Source organism: Lasioglossum baleicum, chromosome 4, assembly GCF_051020765.1.
Source record: "Lasioglossum baleicum chromosome 4, iyLasBale1, whole genome shotgun sequence".
NCBI lineage: Eukaryota > Metazoa > Arthropoda > Insecta > Hymenoptera > Halictidae > Lasioglossum > Lasioglossum baleicum.
The window spans coordinates 14,986,187-15,004,825 of NC_134932.1; the positions used below are offsets into that span (position 1 = coordinate 14,986,187).

The 18,639-nt window shown below is 41.1% G+C and overlaps 1 protein-coding gene across 2 annotated transcripts in view; it reads left to right on the forward strand.

Moving 5' to 3' along the window:
• LOC143207949 (very long chain fatty acid elongase AAEL008004) overlaps window positions 1-18,639 on the forward strand; it is a 76,518-nt gene that overhangs the window by 30,138 nt on the left and 27,741 nt on the right. The window contains exons 1-3 of one of the 2 annotated variants that reach the window (XM_076421900.1): window positions 2,693-2,838; window positions 3,340-3,412; window positions 16,882-17,072. In XM_076421900.1, the coding sequence (XP_076278015.1) occupies window positions 3,352-3,412; window positions 16,882-17,072 (252 nt within the window). In that variant the 5' untranslated portion in view covers window positions 2,693-2,838; window positions 3,340-3,351. Of the gene's footprint in view, window positions 1-2,692; window positions 2,839-3,339; window positions 3,413-16,881; window positions 17,073-18,639 lie in introns of those variants that run through there. The other variant, XM_076421899.1, reaches the window with a different exon arrangement.

Genomic DNA, 18,639 nt, shown 5'->3' on the forward strand with positions numbered 1-18,639 from the left:
CGCAATTAAATAAAAGACAGAAATTGAGAAATGCGGCTTTGCCATTGGTTAATCGGAATTTCTAGTTATAGCTGGCTCGATTCACTTCTTGCGTAATTAATCGATTCGCACAGTCATCGTGCCCCGCTTTTTCGTCGCATTCGCTCGAAACCGACTCACAAAAGGAAGTTAAGTAACGCAACCGGTCGTTACACGAACCTGCTGTTCCACGGTGTTCGATGGTTTCATTTTGTAGGCCCGATCGCGAGCCTATTCGTTAAGCAACCGCCGCGATTCGCGTATCAAATCACCGGTTCGTCAATGATAATTGAATTTCTGACTTTAATGGACGTTTCGATATGAATCAAACTTTACTTCTATTCACGGTTCCATTAGCGTCAAATCAACGGAAGCTAGATTGATACTCTGCGAAAGTTGCCATTATACTTTATGGACCACAAAAAAAAAAACGAATACCGGACAATTTGATTTCGTGTAAGGAATCGAGTTTGAGGAATGGATCGAGGAAGTAGAAAGAGTGTTTCTGGGAAAACGGTTCTCTTTATCCGAATATCTCGACGGCCCCTTTAAAGGACGCGGCGATCGATGCGTTTTACGCTTCCGCGAAAACCAGTCTACTCGCGAGTCCACGGAACGAGTGGATTTCGCGAACACTTGTCCCCCTCTGCATTTCGCACGCATTTCCATCGTTAACGACTTTCCTCGTCTCCCTCGCGAATCGATCGTCGAAACTCTCGCGACTTTTGTCCGACGATACACGAGCCGACCCTAATATTATCTGCAACAGAGGGGCGATGCAAAACCGCTGCATTTTCATTATTTACCGTGGGAAACGGTGCACCGTTTTCTCCCGTTCTAACAATTTAGAGGAACTTTTATCGACGACAGAAATCTTGAGATCGAGGGTGGATTTATTTCTGCAGCCCTAAATTTGAGGGTGAGCGAATTTCTACGGGTCACAGTTTGAGGGCGAATGAATTTTTACTGCCTCAATTTGAGGGTGAGAGAATTTTCACAGTATTAAACTTGAGACTGAAGACATTTTTACAGCCCAATGTTTGAGGGTTAAAGAGTGGAGAAATTTTCGCAGCTAAAAATTTGGAGGTGAAGGAGTTTCTGCACCCCCAAGTTTGAGGACGGGAGAATTCTTACTGGCCTAAATTGAAGGGTGAATGAATTTTACAATCTTAAAGCGGGTGGAGGAATTTATACGCGAGTCACAGTTTCTGGGAGAAGGGATTTTTACCGCCTCAATTTGAGGGTGAGAGAATTTTTGCAGTATTAAACTTGAGCCTGAAGACATTTTTACAGCCCAATGTTTGGGTTAAAGAGTGGAGAAATTTTTACATTTTTAAATTTGGGGGTGGAGAAATTTTCATAGCTAAAAATTTGGAGGTGGAGGACTTTCTGCACCCCCAAATTTGAGGTCTGGAGAATTCTTATTGCCCTAAATTGAAGAGTGAAGGAATTTTGACAGTCTTAAATTTGGGGCTGGAGGAATTTTTTTCGTCGCAAGCATACGAAGATAATTGCAAGTCCGTGGTATGAACAATCAAGATAGTTGAAACGATTGGGAGCGATCGATGGGTATCTGGCGCGCGTCTTGTGGCGTTTGAAATTGTGCACGCAGCTTTTACAACGGTCCATTATTCGAATGAAATTCCTCGAAATCCCCAGGCTGCATGTAACCATGATATTGTCCGTGGAACAAGGGCAGGCGAAAATGTACGGTGCATCTCGTTTCCTTTGATAGTTGTCAGAGCCATCCCGAATGAATGCATTTCTTTCTTCCCCGAATCGAGCAGTCTTTGAACCTCGCAGATTACTCCGCCTTCAGCCGGTCGAGAGGAGAGTATTAAAAAAATGGGAACGGGGACAGTTGCCTCGCCAAAACTTCATTGCGAACTTACCTTTATTCGTGCGAGCGCGAGCGCGCTCTTCCATCGAGTATTGTAACACGTTCGCGTTCGGCCTGCAGTTTCCAACCTCCTTCTCCGGCGCGTATCTGCAATTTTTTTTCTCGAAATTATTATTATTGACTTATTGACTTATTGATAAACATTTCAGCTACATGCATGGTTTTTTATACAGCGCCGTCAAAAAAATTGCGTTAATTATGCATACATGTATGCACCGAGTATTACAGTATGCTCTCTTAAAATGTTAATTTTGTTGTAATTTCAATCATGTAAATCTTCTTTTTCTGAAGTATACAAATTATGTTTATACAGTGGCATGACTAAAAACTTTCGCTTACGAAGTCAACAGGAATTGGCAAATTAAAAAGATCTTGAATGCACGAGTAAAATCGTTGCGTCTAGTTGTATTTCTTCGTTGTAAAATCAAATTAAATAAAGCTATAATAAGAACGCGATAACATGAGATAACCAACAATTAAAGAACAGATAAATAAATTCAAAATAGACGAGCACAAATTAAAATCCCACGAACAGAAATTGAGTGACGTAAAATTGATAAAATGCGATTGAAAATGGTATCGTTAAATAATAAATTTTTGGTGCTCACAAGGTCCTTTTTAGAAATAATTTGAGAGATGAGCAGTAGTAATAAACGAACGAATTTCTCGTGCACCCGGCTGCAGCAACTGTCCAGAGTCCAATAACAGTGTTTTTCTGCTCGCATTTTGATCGACTAGTGCAATCGTCTCAATGTCACCTCCCACTCTGTGTTACCCTCTCCCCGTGCGAAAATTCTTACGTACTTAAAGTACGCCAGAAGCGAAGCTTACTCTTCGTTAAATTAGTCAGCCAAGTAATAGTAAACTTACCGATATCGTGGTGGTGTTCATTGTGTTTAATGTGACACGAGCTTAAGGAGGTATGCATCCATTACCGTTCAAACCATAGCACTGTTTCAGCCATTTTCTATACATTCGCTTTAAAGAAGACTTCCTTTAAAGAATTTTTATTCAATCAATTCTGCATTGACTATTTGCAGTACTGGAGTAAATCAATACGCAATAAAAATTTTATCAGAGCGTTTTTGTCTTGTTTATCGATGTTGGTTGAAGCCAATTTATAGGAGAAATGGTACCATTAAAATTCTCGCGTATGAACGTTCCCTAAAATCTCTTTTGAACTTCCTTTGAGAAAAATTGAAGAGTTGCTGGAGGTTTTGTCGATCATCATTTCCGGAAAGAAAAATATAGACGATGGCTCCGGTCGCGAAACTCGTGGAGCCTCGTCGAGAATTTCGGTTATTGACATAAGGGTTAAGAGCGTCGCGTCGGCCCCGTTTTCCCTTTGAACCTTGCCGAGTCCTGTGAAATTTTCTTCAGTTCACCGGAGTAAAACGAACACGCTTTGTGTCTGGTTTCAGAGCGGAGCCAAGATGACGAGTATAGTGACGGATCTGATGCTCGGGTACTGGGACCTCATGGACAAAAAATCCGGTAAGATGATTTCCTTCTATGTCGTTGAATAAGTCCGTCTTCTCGGTAACGATAACAAGAGCTCCGCGCTACTTTCAACTGAATCCTGGACGTTCGAACTCTGTCTTCGAAGATCCAGACAGTGGGCGATCTTTATTCACTGCAAACAAGCTTCCTTTTCGACCCTATTGTTACCTTTTGTCATTAAATTGTATCTCATCCTACGAGGCCTTCGACTTTATTAAACTTCCCCCTTTTTTTTATCAGCCATTATTATTGTCGGCAATTTCGCTGGATATAATTCGACTGCGATTTTGATGCAAATTGAGGATACTGTGACTCAATTGGAAAATACAGCGGCCAAATATAGAATTCTTCCCTTTTTCCACGCTTATATTTATCTTGCCATGATGTTGTTGCATGTGTCAAATCTTGTAATCGAATTTTAAACCTCTTCCCGTAGTCCAATCATGACATTAGTGACTATAAATATATGTAAAAACCTGGAGCGGTAAACTACATTGACGTAATCTTCGTGTGCGCTCCATGCTTTTATTTTTATAGTCACTAATGTCATGATTTTATTTAAATTCGTATTAAATTTTTCTATCTATGCCGACACTAATTTTATAACGGAAGAAATTTTGAACTGATTGCTTAAAATTTTGGGGAAAAATATTATTAATCATTTAACTGAATTCGGTATTTTATGGAGAACCAGGAAAAACATTATTTTCTCCTTTTTAGTGCAATTTAATACAAGTGTGGTTTTTAAAAAGTTTTTTTATATATTTTTTATAGTGTTCAATTTCATTTCATCCTTAGACCTCTTACAATTATTATTGAGCAACTTCACTGCAGCTTAGCCGACTGCAAAACGAAGATATCATGCAGAAACGATTTCTCGAAGCGACGCATGCTCACGATTATGTCAATAAGATGTCGCAATGTCGTTTCCATCTTGTTCCCGATTTCCCTGGCGTGTCTGTCGATCCTCGACCAGGTGAGCCTTCTGGAATTTTGAGAAGAAAACTGTTTGTTCGAGCCACGTCAGTGCTTCCCATGCTTCGATTCTCGTCCCACGAAATTCTCTACCTGGGACGCATAGAATAACGGTACTTAATATATCGGACCCCGTAATGGCCCAAAGGAATGCGCTCCATCCACTAATGTGTCTCATAAATGAATGGAACATTAAAAAAAAGAATTTCTTTCGTCGGCTAGATCTCTCCTACCAGTTTTTTTCCGTTAAATCGTAGTAAAAATCTTTTTATCTTTTTTTGAAATGTTTAAACGAGCTTAACTTGCTATTATTATAAGCTAATAGAGATTTTCCAACAAAATCAAACAGTTTTACCAGCCATAAATCTTTTATTATACAATATATTCAGTGAATAACAATCGTACGACAAATAGTACAATAAACGTTAAACAGGCCATTTGTTTTATATAGTTAAACATATAATCACTTATTACATCTGCAGTCCAAAATTAAGTTAAAAAGCGATAAAGTATACTTACTCGTAACGAAAATTTCAATAAAACCTGGATGTACCAGCGTTGCTAATAGTCATATGTGGAACTCTGCTCTGAAAACTTACAACGTTGCTTTGAAATATCAATAAGAAGCAATATAAAATGATTTTCTATACCAGGAATTCTTAATATTTGCCGTTTAAATCAAAACTGCCAATAGCTACTGGAGTGCCAGCGATAGTACAGTTTACCCTATACATATAAGTTATAAACTCACTTGAGATTCACAAGCCTGCGCAGTACATATTTCTGAGATTTTTTGCAGTAATAATCTCGGTATAAAATTGAGAGCCGATTTTTTCGTTTAAATCAGATGCAAATGCACCGTGCTCGATTTAGTATATCTTTTTTTTTGGTACGAGGTATATAAAATGATAGTGCTTTAGGTTGAAGAAGTCCCTCGGTTGTTGATCAAATTGGTGCAATAATATGTATATTGACATTTTGGAAATTTCCTGTACGTCATTAATAGACCGCGGTGTTTATGCATTCATGAGAAAAGTGAGTGGAATTTAAGATTAATCATAGAATCAACGAATTAGAGAAAGAATTACTATCATGTACAATTTATGCAGAGAATTTTTATTCTTGCGTAAAGTCATCAATTCTTTTCTCGACCCCGAAACGTTAACCGTGCAAAATTCGATTCAATTATTCCGACCGTGGAAGTGAATTTGTTAGCCGGATCAGTAAAGTTTGACCTGCATTAATCGCATTAATGTTTAAATAATCGTTACGTCGGCTAGTCGTGACCGTGCACGTGGAAAATAAATTATAGCCGCCGATCAGGTGAACTTTGGCTGCTGAATCGATTGCCCGCGAATCGAACTGGGTCAATAGTAATTGTTCGCATATGGACAAAGTATTGTGGTAGCACATTCTCGTCAAAGTCTTCGATCTCCTTCCAACCTGCGCTTTGCCATTTTTTTTCTTTCGAAAACGTTTGAAGGAATTTGTTAGCGCGAACGCAGATGTAATTTGTATTTCGCGGTATATTTCACGAGTGTTTATGTTTGCACGTCACCTGAGCTCGCTCTCTTTAAATGAACGTATATGTGAAACTATCTCTTTCATGTTCCTCTTCTCTTTGTTCTCAACGCCCAAATAAAAGGGTTAAAGAATAACCACAATCTCCCTCTACAGAATTGTTATGAAACTTTACTGCAAACTTAACAGCAATTTTCATTGTGGACTAACAAATCACCCTCAATAACGTCGTCTAATAGTTTCATTTAAGATTGCAATGTAAAAGAAAATTTAATAGGCTTCCGGTAGGTAAAGTGTTGAGCAACTTCCACACACACCGAAACATCGTCGAGCAATTTTTTAGAGAAATTTTTATTGAAAACTGCTGGTTGTTGGTTGGATGTGGACACAGCTTGGGATAAGGTGCGAAGAAATTTTTCGCGGACGCGTTATCGAACGGTTTGCGCGACCTGTTTTCCACGGCTCTGTTTTACGCGACCGGAAAATTTTCCGCGACGATGGCCGCGTGTCCACCGAATGGCTTGACTGCAAGAACGGATTCCACTGATGCAGTAGGCCCCAGGTGTAATCAGGCAGGTGCTGTCTACACACGATTAGCGGAGAGCACACACGGGCTGCTTCGCTTCGCTTTTCAGATCGATAATCGGGCTAGGGGATGCGTTACAAGAGAAAAGAAAAAAAAAACGAAGAGGAACACGAGGCGAAGGGCCGATGTCGATTCGACCAATGTGCAATCTTGTTCACGGGTTGCATTGTGTTGCATCGGTTCGCCGAATCAATTGACCAAGCCGCAGAAACCTAACCGGTGCGAATCATGCGCCACGCAATCGCCCAAACGAATCGGCGACCCTCGGATCGACTCCAAACAAGCGATCTTCGAGGGTTTCGCTTGCGAATGTCGTAAAGAGTCATATAAATAAGTATGAACAGAATGATATAAGACTTATTCTAAATAGTAACAGATTGGCAATTTAAAACATCGAATACATTAATATTGTTTTCAACCTGCTGAATATGAGTATTAAGTAGAATATTTTTATTTTGCATAAAGATCCGCTGTCGTGCATTATAATTGCAAAAACTGCATCGCGCGGCCACGCATTTATGCAACTAATATTTAGATCGCTGATTAGTTGATTCGGTCTTACCGAATCGCTTGACGGTCGAGAATCTTTCACCTTCGTCGACGGAAGTTTGCGTAAGAAATCGGGTCACGGGAAGTTCGTTTGCAGTTCTGTGGTTTGTTCTCGACGTGAGAAGCTTCTGCATTGGAATTGATACTTATTTCGGAGACGCGATTGTTTTTACGCATAAAATCCGCCGTCTGCGAACAACATTGAAAAACAGCGAAGAATTATTCGAGTTGTTTTAAGATACGATTCAGGATCTTATGCTAATCAATTGCAGGTCATAAATATCTGATCTCGCCGCTGTTATTCCCAGAAGAAAGATCGAGAATAATATAACTGAACGTTCCGATCTGGTTTGCAGGAATGTAAGAAAAAATTTGTTGACCACACGCGTCACTTACGAGTTGACGTGAATTTCTGTCTTTACGGAGTTGTTCGTGCTGGCCAACTATTTTCCCTGGCCTTGAAAACGATCAGTTCGGAAGACGATTTTTGCAGGAACATCCGACGTTTGATTATCAGTTTCACAACTTGTGAAACACCGGAACCCCGGGGACTTCTACTAGTCAATTATCAGTTATCAGTGAAACGTAAAAGGATACATTCTTCACGATGAGATCGGGTCTCCGGCCACAGGTGGGACACATTAGCTAGCAAACTAATTGTAACGTCTAAAAAAAACTCGAGCTGCTAGGTTCAACTTTGAAAAAGTTATTCCTTTTTAAAAGCAGTACGAATACTTTGTACACCCGCTGTCGATTATTCCTGTTCCTATATCTGTGGTTGCCAGGAAAAACGCCGACTGTCACAATCTCAAAAAATTCGAGTTTATGCATTAATTGAGTTTTATGGTACAGGATCGATGTATTTACCAGGAAGAAAGTCATGAAAATAAAGTCGAAAAGCTGAAAAAAGTAATGCAATTTAATCGATGTCCTGTGTCAACGCATCAGTGATCAAAACTTTAAACTTAAAAATGCGGCGTTCTTCCTGACAACCACAGATATAATTTCTCTATCAGAAAATTTTAATTTAGCCCCCAGAAGATTTTTATTTCGCATAAAGATCCCGTTTCCAGGATTGCACAAGGGTGCACCCTTACAACGATAATCGAGCAACTGGGGAATCGGAGCGGGTGAATAAATATTGCGAAAACGGGCCGGCAGGGTCGCGAAACGCGTCGACGTGGACGCGCACGTGGTCCTTAGAGTGGTTGGCTCGGGTCATGCGAGTACAGGGCTAATTTACCGGAAGGTCGCCGAAGAAGAAAAAAAGAATAAAAGAGTCGCCGAGAAATTTATCCAAGCTGGCGGGCAACCGGCCAGGCAGGAAGGCGAATTTCCCACGGACACACGAGGGTCCGTCGTGTGTTGCTCTTTCTTTTTCTCCGTTCTTCTCCGCTAATTGAGTCGCTAACTCACTCGCAACGACGCTCATTTGGTCCACATTTTCCTTCTTCTTCGATTTTCTTACCAGTACTCTTTGCACGAATAATTCTTGAAACTTTTTGATCGAGATACACGATCTTTCGGTGATCCCTCAGGTGCTGGATTTCTGTCCAAGTTGCATTTCATTCCTGGAAAGACTATATATTCGCGTGAATTATCCGCAGACCAGGTGGATCAATGCTATCGGAGCGATAGAGATCGATCACTGAAAAATTAATGAGTAGCAGCATCGCGTGAAACATTCGACACGGAATCAATGTTGGTATACACTATACACCAATAAAGGCGCACGTGAAAAAAACGAGACTTTACTTCGTAATAATTCATGACCGTAATACATATGTAACATCGTCGTTAAACCCTGCACGCGGAAGTTGTTGAATAAATAATTATATTATCGGATTGATTTTTAAGAATCAATTTGCAACACCGGTCGTGGCTGATCGAGATCAATCGATCGCAATTGCAACGTAATAATCATGAAAGAACATTTTCTTCGCGGAAAGTTCTTGCGACAATCAAATTAGTATATATTGTATCCACAATACATTTTGCAAATTCTCGCATTCTGTGCACGCGGTAAAATCATCGAATCAAGAATTCCCGCAGAGATTCTTATATAAACAAAATTATTATTCCCGCATAAAATTACGATTTTTTGCTTCTAAAATTCAAATTATTCGCACGGCAAGGACTCAGTAATTACAATCTTGCAGGTTCAAGAAAAAAATGTGGCAATCAGACGATAACATAATTAGACGAGTCTGACCCGTTCGGGCAGAGTTATAATAAAATGTCACGCAATATGCGACGCGCAAAGAAATCGGAAAGCGAGCTCAAGTCCGATCGAATAGACGGCTGCCTTGTCGCGGGATGGAAGCAGCGTAAGTGCGAATTAACGTATGCGAATTGCTATATTACATATCACGTTAATCAGCGACGCGACACGGTCAGACACGTGCGAAACCACACGCTAGCCAGCCGCTTTTTTATTTTCATGTTTCTCCTGTTCACTGCGAACCCCGACGGAGTATTCGCTATACAATTTACTTCACGCGTTCGTATTAACCCTTTGCAGTCCGAGCTGTTTTAACTCGAAAATTAACACTAAACCTACCACCATCGGTTAAAATGACCGGTTCCAGATCTTTTATTTTACACTTTTTGAAATAATAACAATTATTTGGTAAGAAATTATTGTATAAGTGTCTTTAATAGAGCACGTGTTACAATAGGAGCCGGACAAAGTCTAAATCAAATTAATCTTGTCATTTTTATAAGGGAGCAAGTTCCGGTTACTTTTGAGGCTCGGTACGTTTAGTGTTAAACATTTCTTTCTACCTGGAATAATTGAGCCGTTTATTTTGAAAGTGGCCTATAAGTCCATTTAAGTTTAAATTGAGATATTTAAGAGTTTGCGCGCGCGTTTCAATGAAATTAAAAATATACGTATAGGATGCCAATGTATCACACTCCTAATTAAGTGTATCCAAAAGAGTTAAATTTACAATTCCTATTAAAATAATAGCAATTATTAAGTGAATAATATGTGTCTTCTTACCAAGAATTGACTCTTAAGCCACCTTCAAAATTAACAACTAGATTTGTCATAAAATTTGAAACAGCCCAAGTCCATTCGATATAATTTAAAATGATTCAAATTGAAAAAACAATATTCAATTTATTTTATATTTCATTACAAAACTTGAAAAACACTATTTATGCAATTCAGCTTAACTCTATAAATTACATCACAATTTACTACTCATTTACATTTTGTGTATGCGGGAGGGATTTGAAGAAGTCATCGTGCTGCTCTGCTGGTATTATATCGTAGTAAGCCCATCATATCCTTGTATTTCGTTGTTGTAATTTGTCTTATATTTTTATAAAGTGGTGTCAATAAAATATTTTCGAATTTTCTTGGTCTACCCCGGCGTGGTAATAAATTCAGTATTTTAAACTCTGCATTCTCATCCATTGATATCTTCTAGAAAATTTTATATGGTTCATTTCTCAAAAAACGAATACAGCATATTTTTAACCAAACATCAAAGAACTGACAAATGGACTTAGGCCACTTTCAAAATAAACGGCTCAATTCTATTCTATATATCACTTTTTTCATTGTATGGATATATAATTGATGTAACACCTCCTCCAATACTTAAATGTTTAGTAGTTGATTAGATACCGATATATTTAATAATATAAACAAATATTCTGAGTTGCTCTGAGTCGTCACTCGAGTGCTAAGGGTTAAGACGAGACATTAATAATCATGAAGCTGCCTAGTAGACTTCAGAGGCTGATCATCATCAAAATGAATTTTTAATCGACATCGTCTGGCAGAGATCACCTCGAAGAGTAGAGAATGATGACACCGAGCTGACGGAAGGGTGTCGTGCGAATCAATCGATGCAACCGATTCGTTAATCGGTTTCCGCTGACACAATGGGACCGTCGCGCCGTTCGCTCATTATGCGAGTTGGCCGTTATGCATGCGGGAACGATCTTGCGTTACCGATAAGTGTAACAACGGCGACGACAGAAGACGGTGGGGGGGGGGGCGTCCAAGTCGATGAATAAATTTGTCTCATTACAGGCTTCCTGCTTGAAAAACTGACAACTTCCACACGTTCTGGCAGGTGTGTGCCTTCTGGAAGTTAACCCTCCACTTTTTCAATTAAAGAATTTCAACAGTTGTGCTTAGTTTGTGCTGCATTGTGCTCAAATGTTAAAATATAAATTGTTGATTGTAAATTATATAATTCAACAAGTGAGGGGCTAACTTTTAGGAGGCCAGATGTGTCTAATCCGATCACGTAACTATCAAAAGCCAAGATACCGAGCATGAATTTTGAAAGTCGATAAATTTTGAAATGATCCATCGTTATAATACCAAATATGAACTAGGTGAATAATATTTCTAAATAGATTTCAGCATTTTCTTATGTCCATAATGCTCTTGTAGAGTTTATACTCCCAGTGTGTAAGACAATGTTCGGAATGCACTTTTCTAAAGGGTCATTTTTGGGAACTTCTACAATAAGCATGTAAAAATATCAAATTAGACATATTCGAAAAACTAATCGCCAGAATGCCCTGAATATGTCAGGCTCTTATGAAAAATAAAGGCGGTTTTTTAATGAAAGAGCAATTTGAAGAAAAATACGCACTCCTTGATAAAAAAAAAAAAAAATACAAAATGTAAAACATACTGCTCGCAAGTTTTTTGACAAGTTAAATTTGGTTGTTCTAAAGGCATTCAGTTCTTCTTATAAACCTGTTTCTCTGAATCTACGCCGTGATTCCAAACTTTTGGCCGGTGGTGTACGTCCCCGAGAGTACAATTTTCTGGAACGTTTCTCGGTCGAGCATCTAAATTTCAAAGAAAATAAAATTGATTGCGGCGCATCAGTCCGCTTCGAAATCGCCGGCCGATTGCTCCACTTCGGCGCGCAGTAACGACGGTCTAATCTTGCGAAACTGATCCGTCGGCCATCTTTTTTTTTGTTCCCCGAGGCCGACGGAATGTCACCTTGCTCGTTCTTCTCCATTGTTACGCAATCTCTCCGTTCGCCGGTTCTTTGCAAATTGAGGCCTGTCGGTGGTCAACTGCGCGTAAAAATGCGCATCGCCTCGAGAATCTCCTCGATCATCGACACACCGACGGGTTCCCCAGGGATTAGGGGTGGAACGGGGCTTGCTCTAAGGGCTTAGGGGATGCAGGGACGACGACCCTTACCGAGCCGGATCTAAAGTGCTACATAGCTGATGCTTATTTAACCCTCTGACTGCGAAAGGCGCACGTATTCGCTCTTACCGGGCCGACGATGCGTTTCAACGACGTGTTCGCGGGCCGCTGCCTCTTCCGAATCGCTCTAATGCGTTCGCTTTTTCATTAAACTATTTAGACAAGCTGTCTGTGTCGTGCAATCGACGCAGGCAAATTTTATTTTGTAGTTCCAAAGACTAGGGTTGGCGATCACACCCATATCCAATCTAATTGTATATTTAATAAAGAAACATATTTTACTTAAGGAGTAGACAGCGACTCTTTACGCAAAATAAAACTTTTCTACCCCAATTGCAACAAACTGGAATGAAATCGAAATGTATTTCCATTCTTAATGTGTTTCATAAACCATGGAAATTGAGATTACGAAAGATTGGACGACAATCAACGTGGAACGAAGATAATTGTTTCTGTAAAAAGAGAATGAAAAGTTTCGGGAAGCTGATAAAAAGCTCGAATTGCCTCTTCGCCGTCCATTATAAAATCCTCCATAATTATAAGCTCAATTATAATTGGGACAAATGAATACGACAGCTATATCGCAGAACACACGAGTCACCGTATATCCGCCATTAGGGCGCGGAACGCATCATTCCGCGCGAATAAATGCGCCTTTAAGCAGCGGCGACAGTTTTTGCAGGGTTGTATTGTATATCCACCCCACGCAGTGCTCTAATGGTTAAAAGGTGGTCGACCATTACGCCTCGCTTTCGTGCCATTTTATTCTTCCTGAGCTTTCCTCACGCGCATTCCGAAGATTTTCATGCGTATACGTGTATCGGACTGCGTTGCTCATTATTCACATGTTTGAGACTGATGCGAAAGATCCTCCTTAATTTGGAAATCGAGTGACCACCGAATGGTCGTGCTTTATTCAAGCGACAATTTGAGAAGCGAGGAGTAAATATTTTTAAAGGGAACTTAATTGGCTCATCTGCACCGGAAGCTCGAGATTTACGAGCTTGCATCTTCGTTAGATGCTGTTACGAAGATTCTAACGAGGTTATTCGTCTCTCGACCCCCCTCCCCCCGGTGTCGAGTTGACACATGACTTTAGTCGGTGCACGTCAAGACCGTGTTGCAGAAAATATCGAAAATCCACATCCTAGATTGTACACGGAAACTCTGCGATTTGATTTTCAAGAGAGGATTTCGCAGATTCAGCTAAGCACTTTCCAGCATATCCTCTTGTTTCAACAGGGGACAAAAGAGGGAAAGTTCTGTCATATTTTAAATAAGTAGGTAATTTTGCTTGTAAATCAAAAACACATGTTGTTCCTCCGCTTTATTGTAAAAATTTCCTACCCTCCAAAGTCCCCAGAAATTCGTCAAATTCTGTTGAACATTGTTCTCCCGGCAAGTTTCGCGCCTTCTAAATCTGGTTTCCCGTAAAGTGCATAGAGTATGCACCGGCGATGCACTCCCTTAAACATCGAGCGAACAAGGCCGGCGCGGCGTGGCGCGCTGCTTTGAAGTCGCCCGACGGTCCAATGTTTTGCTTAACGAGTTTAATCGCGGTCGCAATTAGCGTGTACGCGATTTACAACGCGATTATCGCGTGGATCGAACATCGTTATGCGTTCAGCGGATCGCGTTGCAGCGCCGTGCAACACAAATCGGTTCGCCAGGGCAAGGACAACTTTCAAATTCGAGCTCGGAATTTCAAATGTCCCCTCCGCGGTGCGCAGAAAAATCGAAACTATACTCTGCTCTTCCATTTTTTTTTTATTGTCGCGTAAAATGTTCGGACCAAAGGAGAATCGTTTTTCGAACAGTGTTTTCGGGCGTTGCCGACTCCTCTCGCGTTTATTAAAATACAACGATCACTTTTGTTTTCTTTCTGGCGCGCGATCGATAATCCAATTCATCGCGCTAATCCTCCGGTGGCGAAGCTGGGTCATCGATTAATTGATATCGCTATTTTTTTAACCCCTTGCGCTGCAGTGTTGTGGCAGACCTGCCGGTGACTCATCTCGAATCGATTCAATTTTAATATTAAATTATGCCTCGCTTCCTATTCTATTGGCTGTGCAAGTCCATTCGATAACGACACAAACAAATTCGAACGACGTTATGCGATTATTTCGATGATTAGTTGTTATTATTAAAGTAGAGACAGCCCTCTGCACACACGATCGTATCGAAATCGAAATCGAAATGATCATCGTAGAATTTTTCAATTTAATGACTTCAATTGGAATAATATAATAAGATTCAGAGATTCCTTCGATTATCATTAGATTAATATGATTGGAGAGTCTTGCGGTGAAGTACAATTATGAACAGTTCAGCGATTCCCAGAGGGCGATTAGGCTCGCCGAGATTTTCCCGGTGCAGTGTCCATCGAGATTGGAATATTCCGCGTTTTCTGTGTTTTTCACGGGGGGCAGCCTCAAATATCTCTCGGTATCGGAATAATTATCCGGTGCTGCGTTCGTTCTAGCAGCCTTTATGGTCGCGCGAGCCGGCCATTGTTCTTCGTCGGAGTCGATGCTCCTAATGACGCCATTGTCGCCGCGAACGAGGCTGAAGAAAGTAAACAACGGAAGGAGATCAGCCTGAAATGCATCGCCTCTGCACCCGAGTTTCAAGTGTCCGCGATTCGCAGACACGGCAATTTTTTCCCTGAACTGCAGCGAATTCTTTCGGACATGATCCCGTGACACACTATAAATCGAAAATGCCGCTCTGCTCAGTTAATCCCGCGTTGCTCCAATTTTTACCCTTGCGGTATTCAAAAAGAAATGAATTTGATTTTGCATATTTGAAATGTTATAAAGCACTACAAGGCACGAAACGATGTCCGAAACGTCACCTGTCAAGATGTACCAGGATTTTGCGATTTAAAATAAGGTTAACTAATAACTACACCGCGGATCTTTATGAATTTATGAAGAAATTGGTTGGGCGAAATATAAAACAGTAAAAGATTTTAAAAATTCAAGAATGTCGTAATGTTGCGTTTAATGTAACAAAGTCGTTAAGGGATAAAATCAATGTTTATGTTATTCCTGCTTCTCACAATCAATGTAAAACATTCTTATCTTGCATGAAGATCCGCAGCCCAGTAATAACAAGTTGAAACAATGCCACCTCTACAAGAAAAACGAAATTACTTTCCGAACGACCTAGCAACTTGTTAGGTGAAATAAGGGTGGAATTTACTCTAGCGTACTTGATGGAGAGAATACAAGTAAAACGAATCGAGACAAACGTGCGAATCATTACGGACAAGAATCGAAGCATCGTCCACAATGATTACGAGACGCGGATGCAATAATTACGAAGAGGATTCGATCGACAGCGTGGCTATCCTAATGGCGGGTTCTCGAAAGTGGCTTCCGAGCACAAAGGGTTAAAAAGAGAAGAGAGTGTACGTCGCTCTCTAAAAATAATCGCCTCGCAAAGAGGTTAACGAACCGGGGAAGGTTGTGCTTTATTGTCGCACGTAATCGCAGGAAAGTGTGTTGCGACAACGATGCGTAAAATCGCGGCGCCGAACAAAAAAAAAGCGACGCGCGCGAAGATACGAAAAGGCCGGCTGCGTCGCGTCGGCTGGCGAGCGCGCGCAACAACAAAAAAGACGAAAAAAACAACTAAAAACCAATAACGCGCGAGCAGAGCGATCCATGCTCTCCTCGAGCATGAACTGATCTTCGGTCTCGTTAGGCTGATCATCATAATTCAAAATCAGGCCATAAAACGGTTGAAGCGTAGCACGAGTCATCACAGACTATTTCGAAAAATTGTTTTCATGATTTCCGGAGAAGGTGTATCGCTCTCTTCAGACATTTCTGAAAGAATGGTAAAAAATACTGTTGTATTCGGGAGAGTCTGCAGAATCGATCCGCGGAAGAATTGTTTCTCTATCTTTAACAACAGAATCAGAAAAAATGGTTGAAGTGCAAAAATTTATGGGAATCGTCAAGCCGGTTCTCGAAACGCAAAACTGGTGTCGGACGGTCTAATTAAACCGCGGCGTGATCGCCGGGGAGCGACGTTTAATTAACGATTAACCGCGGATGAAGAAATGGACGGTCCAACACACACACAGAGTGTGTGAGAGAGAGAGAGAGAGGGGGAGAGAGAAATCTCGCGAGGTGATATCCCAGGCGCCGCTGGGATTTCCTCGGGATCGCGGAATCTTTCATTTAGCGGGTCTGGGTGGGTAGCTAGTCGGCTATCTACCCGCGGCGGCGGCGGCTGAGATTCTAATACGGCTTTCGAAATAGAGCCACGTTGCCCCTCTAATTTCGAGATAACCCCGACGATCCGGTCGCTAACGATCCACCATTGAACGCGATATTAATCAGTCTCGCCTCGGATCCGACGTTTCCCACCCCCAACCCCACCGAGGCTCAATTGTCCCGGATTGATGGCCTCAAGAATTTTAGGCCTAGCTCTACCGATTCCACCCGAGAAATTCTCCAAATCCTCCCGACATCCTCTTCTTCCTTCCCAAGTTTTGCTTGTATGCACTTCCACCCCCTAACCCTCTGAACCCTGGATAGCTAAGCCATCTGTGAAAACAACTATTATTTTACAGGGTTGAAGACGATTGGTCCCTAACAGGCTGTGTTTTGATTTCAGATCCCAGGGTGAAGGATTGGGCGATGATGAGCAGTCCGTTGCCGACGATGGCGATATGCATCTGTTACGCTTGTTTCAGCAAGGTTTTGGGACCGTGGATGATGGAGAACCGAAAACCCTTCACCCTCCGTCGAATCCTAATAGTGTACAATTTCATACAGACGATATTCTCGTCATGGATCTTCTACGAGGTTTGTTCAATTATTTTTGTTTTTGCCGCATCGTTACGAAATCCTTCTTTCGAAATTAGTTTTCCTTCGCGACCGGTTCGGGACTGTTTTTAAACACCGAACACGTCCCGGGGCCCGCGAAACCAGCTTCTGTTTATGGTTCGGTTCGGGCTCGTTTAACCATTCCTCCTCTGACCACGGCTAAACAATATTTACTATAAGGACAGACTAACTAAATAACGTTCAATTAAAGAAGATGTTAGTGGTTCGAGCATATTTCGAGGGGTTCGTTTAAATTATGAAAAGTGCAGTTGCGCCATCTAGAAACAAAATTCAAGAAAGCGCAAACTTATTAGCCGGCAAGTAATTGCCACACATTCCACTTAGGATGTTGCTGATGCTCGCTGCACTTCAATACACTTCTCGCGAATGTTCGCTTCGTTAGGAACGAGAAAGTCGGCAAGAAAACGTTCCAGTTAGAGAATCTGTCTATTGTTCGATTCGCGTTCACTTCCGTTTACTGTGGTAGTCGGCAAAAAAGATCTTCTTTTTTATAGCGAGGTAGCCCATGATAAGAAAAAGGGAAGGGAGAGAGAGAGAGAGAGAGAGATGGAACGGAATCGAATTGAAACTTTCATCTTCGTGAAACGCGTGACACACGGGGGCTTCGTTATTTTATATAACGAAATTTGCATTCGGAAGTGGATGGTGCGTCTATGCGGATGGATGTCTTGCGCCTTTCTAAATTGCAGCGGGAATGCCACTTTATTTTACCGGAGAAGATCGTTTTCTTTGTGCTGGACACGTTTTTGGACCAACACATTTTTTATAACATTCGTCTATCAATCACAATATTTATTTTTTAACCTGCAGAAGGGTATTTGACACTCTGCAAAAACTGTTCTACAAGGAATAATTTCTTTCTCTCCGAGCAGAACAGATTTTTTTCTTGCGGAAAACAAAAATAATTCGATAGAAATCCACAGTCTGTTAATTGCAATATTTATTTTGTGATACACAGGAGGAGATATCAGAAAGTCTGCAGACTATTCCACAAAAAAATATAAATATAATTTATTAAAAATCATCAGTCTATTAATTGCAGTGTTTAATCGTTCATACGAGTGGGGTAATGACGAAATCCAGTGGCGAATAGTGTAAACGGTCTCGGAAACAATTCGCGGATTTCCCTATCGTTCGCCGGTATTTGAGCTGGCAAAGTAAGCGAAAACTCGCGGAGGCGAGCGTTTCCCGGGTCTTCAACTTCTCCGAGCAAGTAATTAACGATAAAGTGGCTCTGATGAGCACAGTTGCGAAAGAAATCGCAAGAAGACGACGCGGGGTTAATGTACTCTTCCTCTCTTTCTCTCTTTTTCTCTCTCGGCTGGCCATAGATAGTGTATACACACCCTTTTCCTTCCGCCAGTTTCACGATTTCTATAGTGACACAGAAAGCGATTACTATGTGTGTGTATATCGCAGACTGAGTCCCCGACAAAATAATCCCATTCCGACGTGTATCATCGATCCCGTCCAGAATAATTAATAGCCGACCTCGGCCGGGCCGCTTACTCTCGCGTCCCTTATT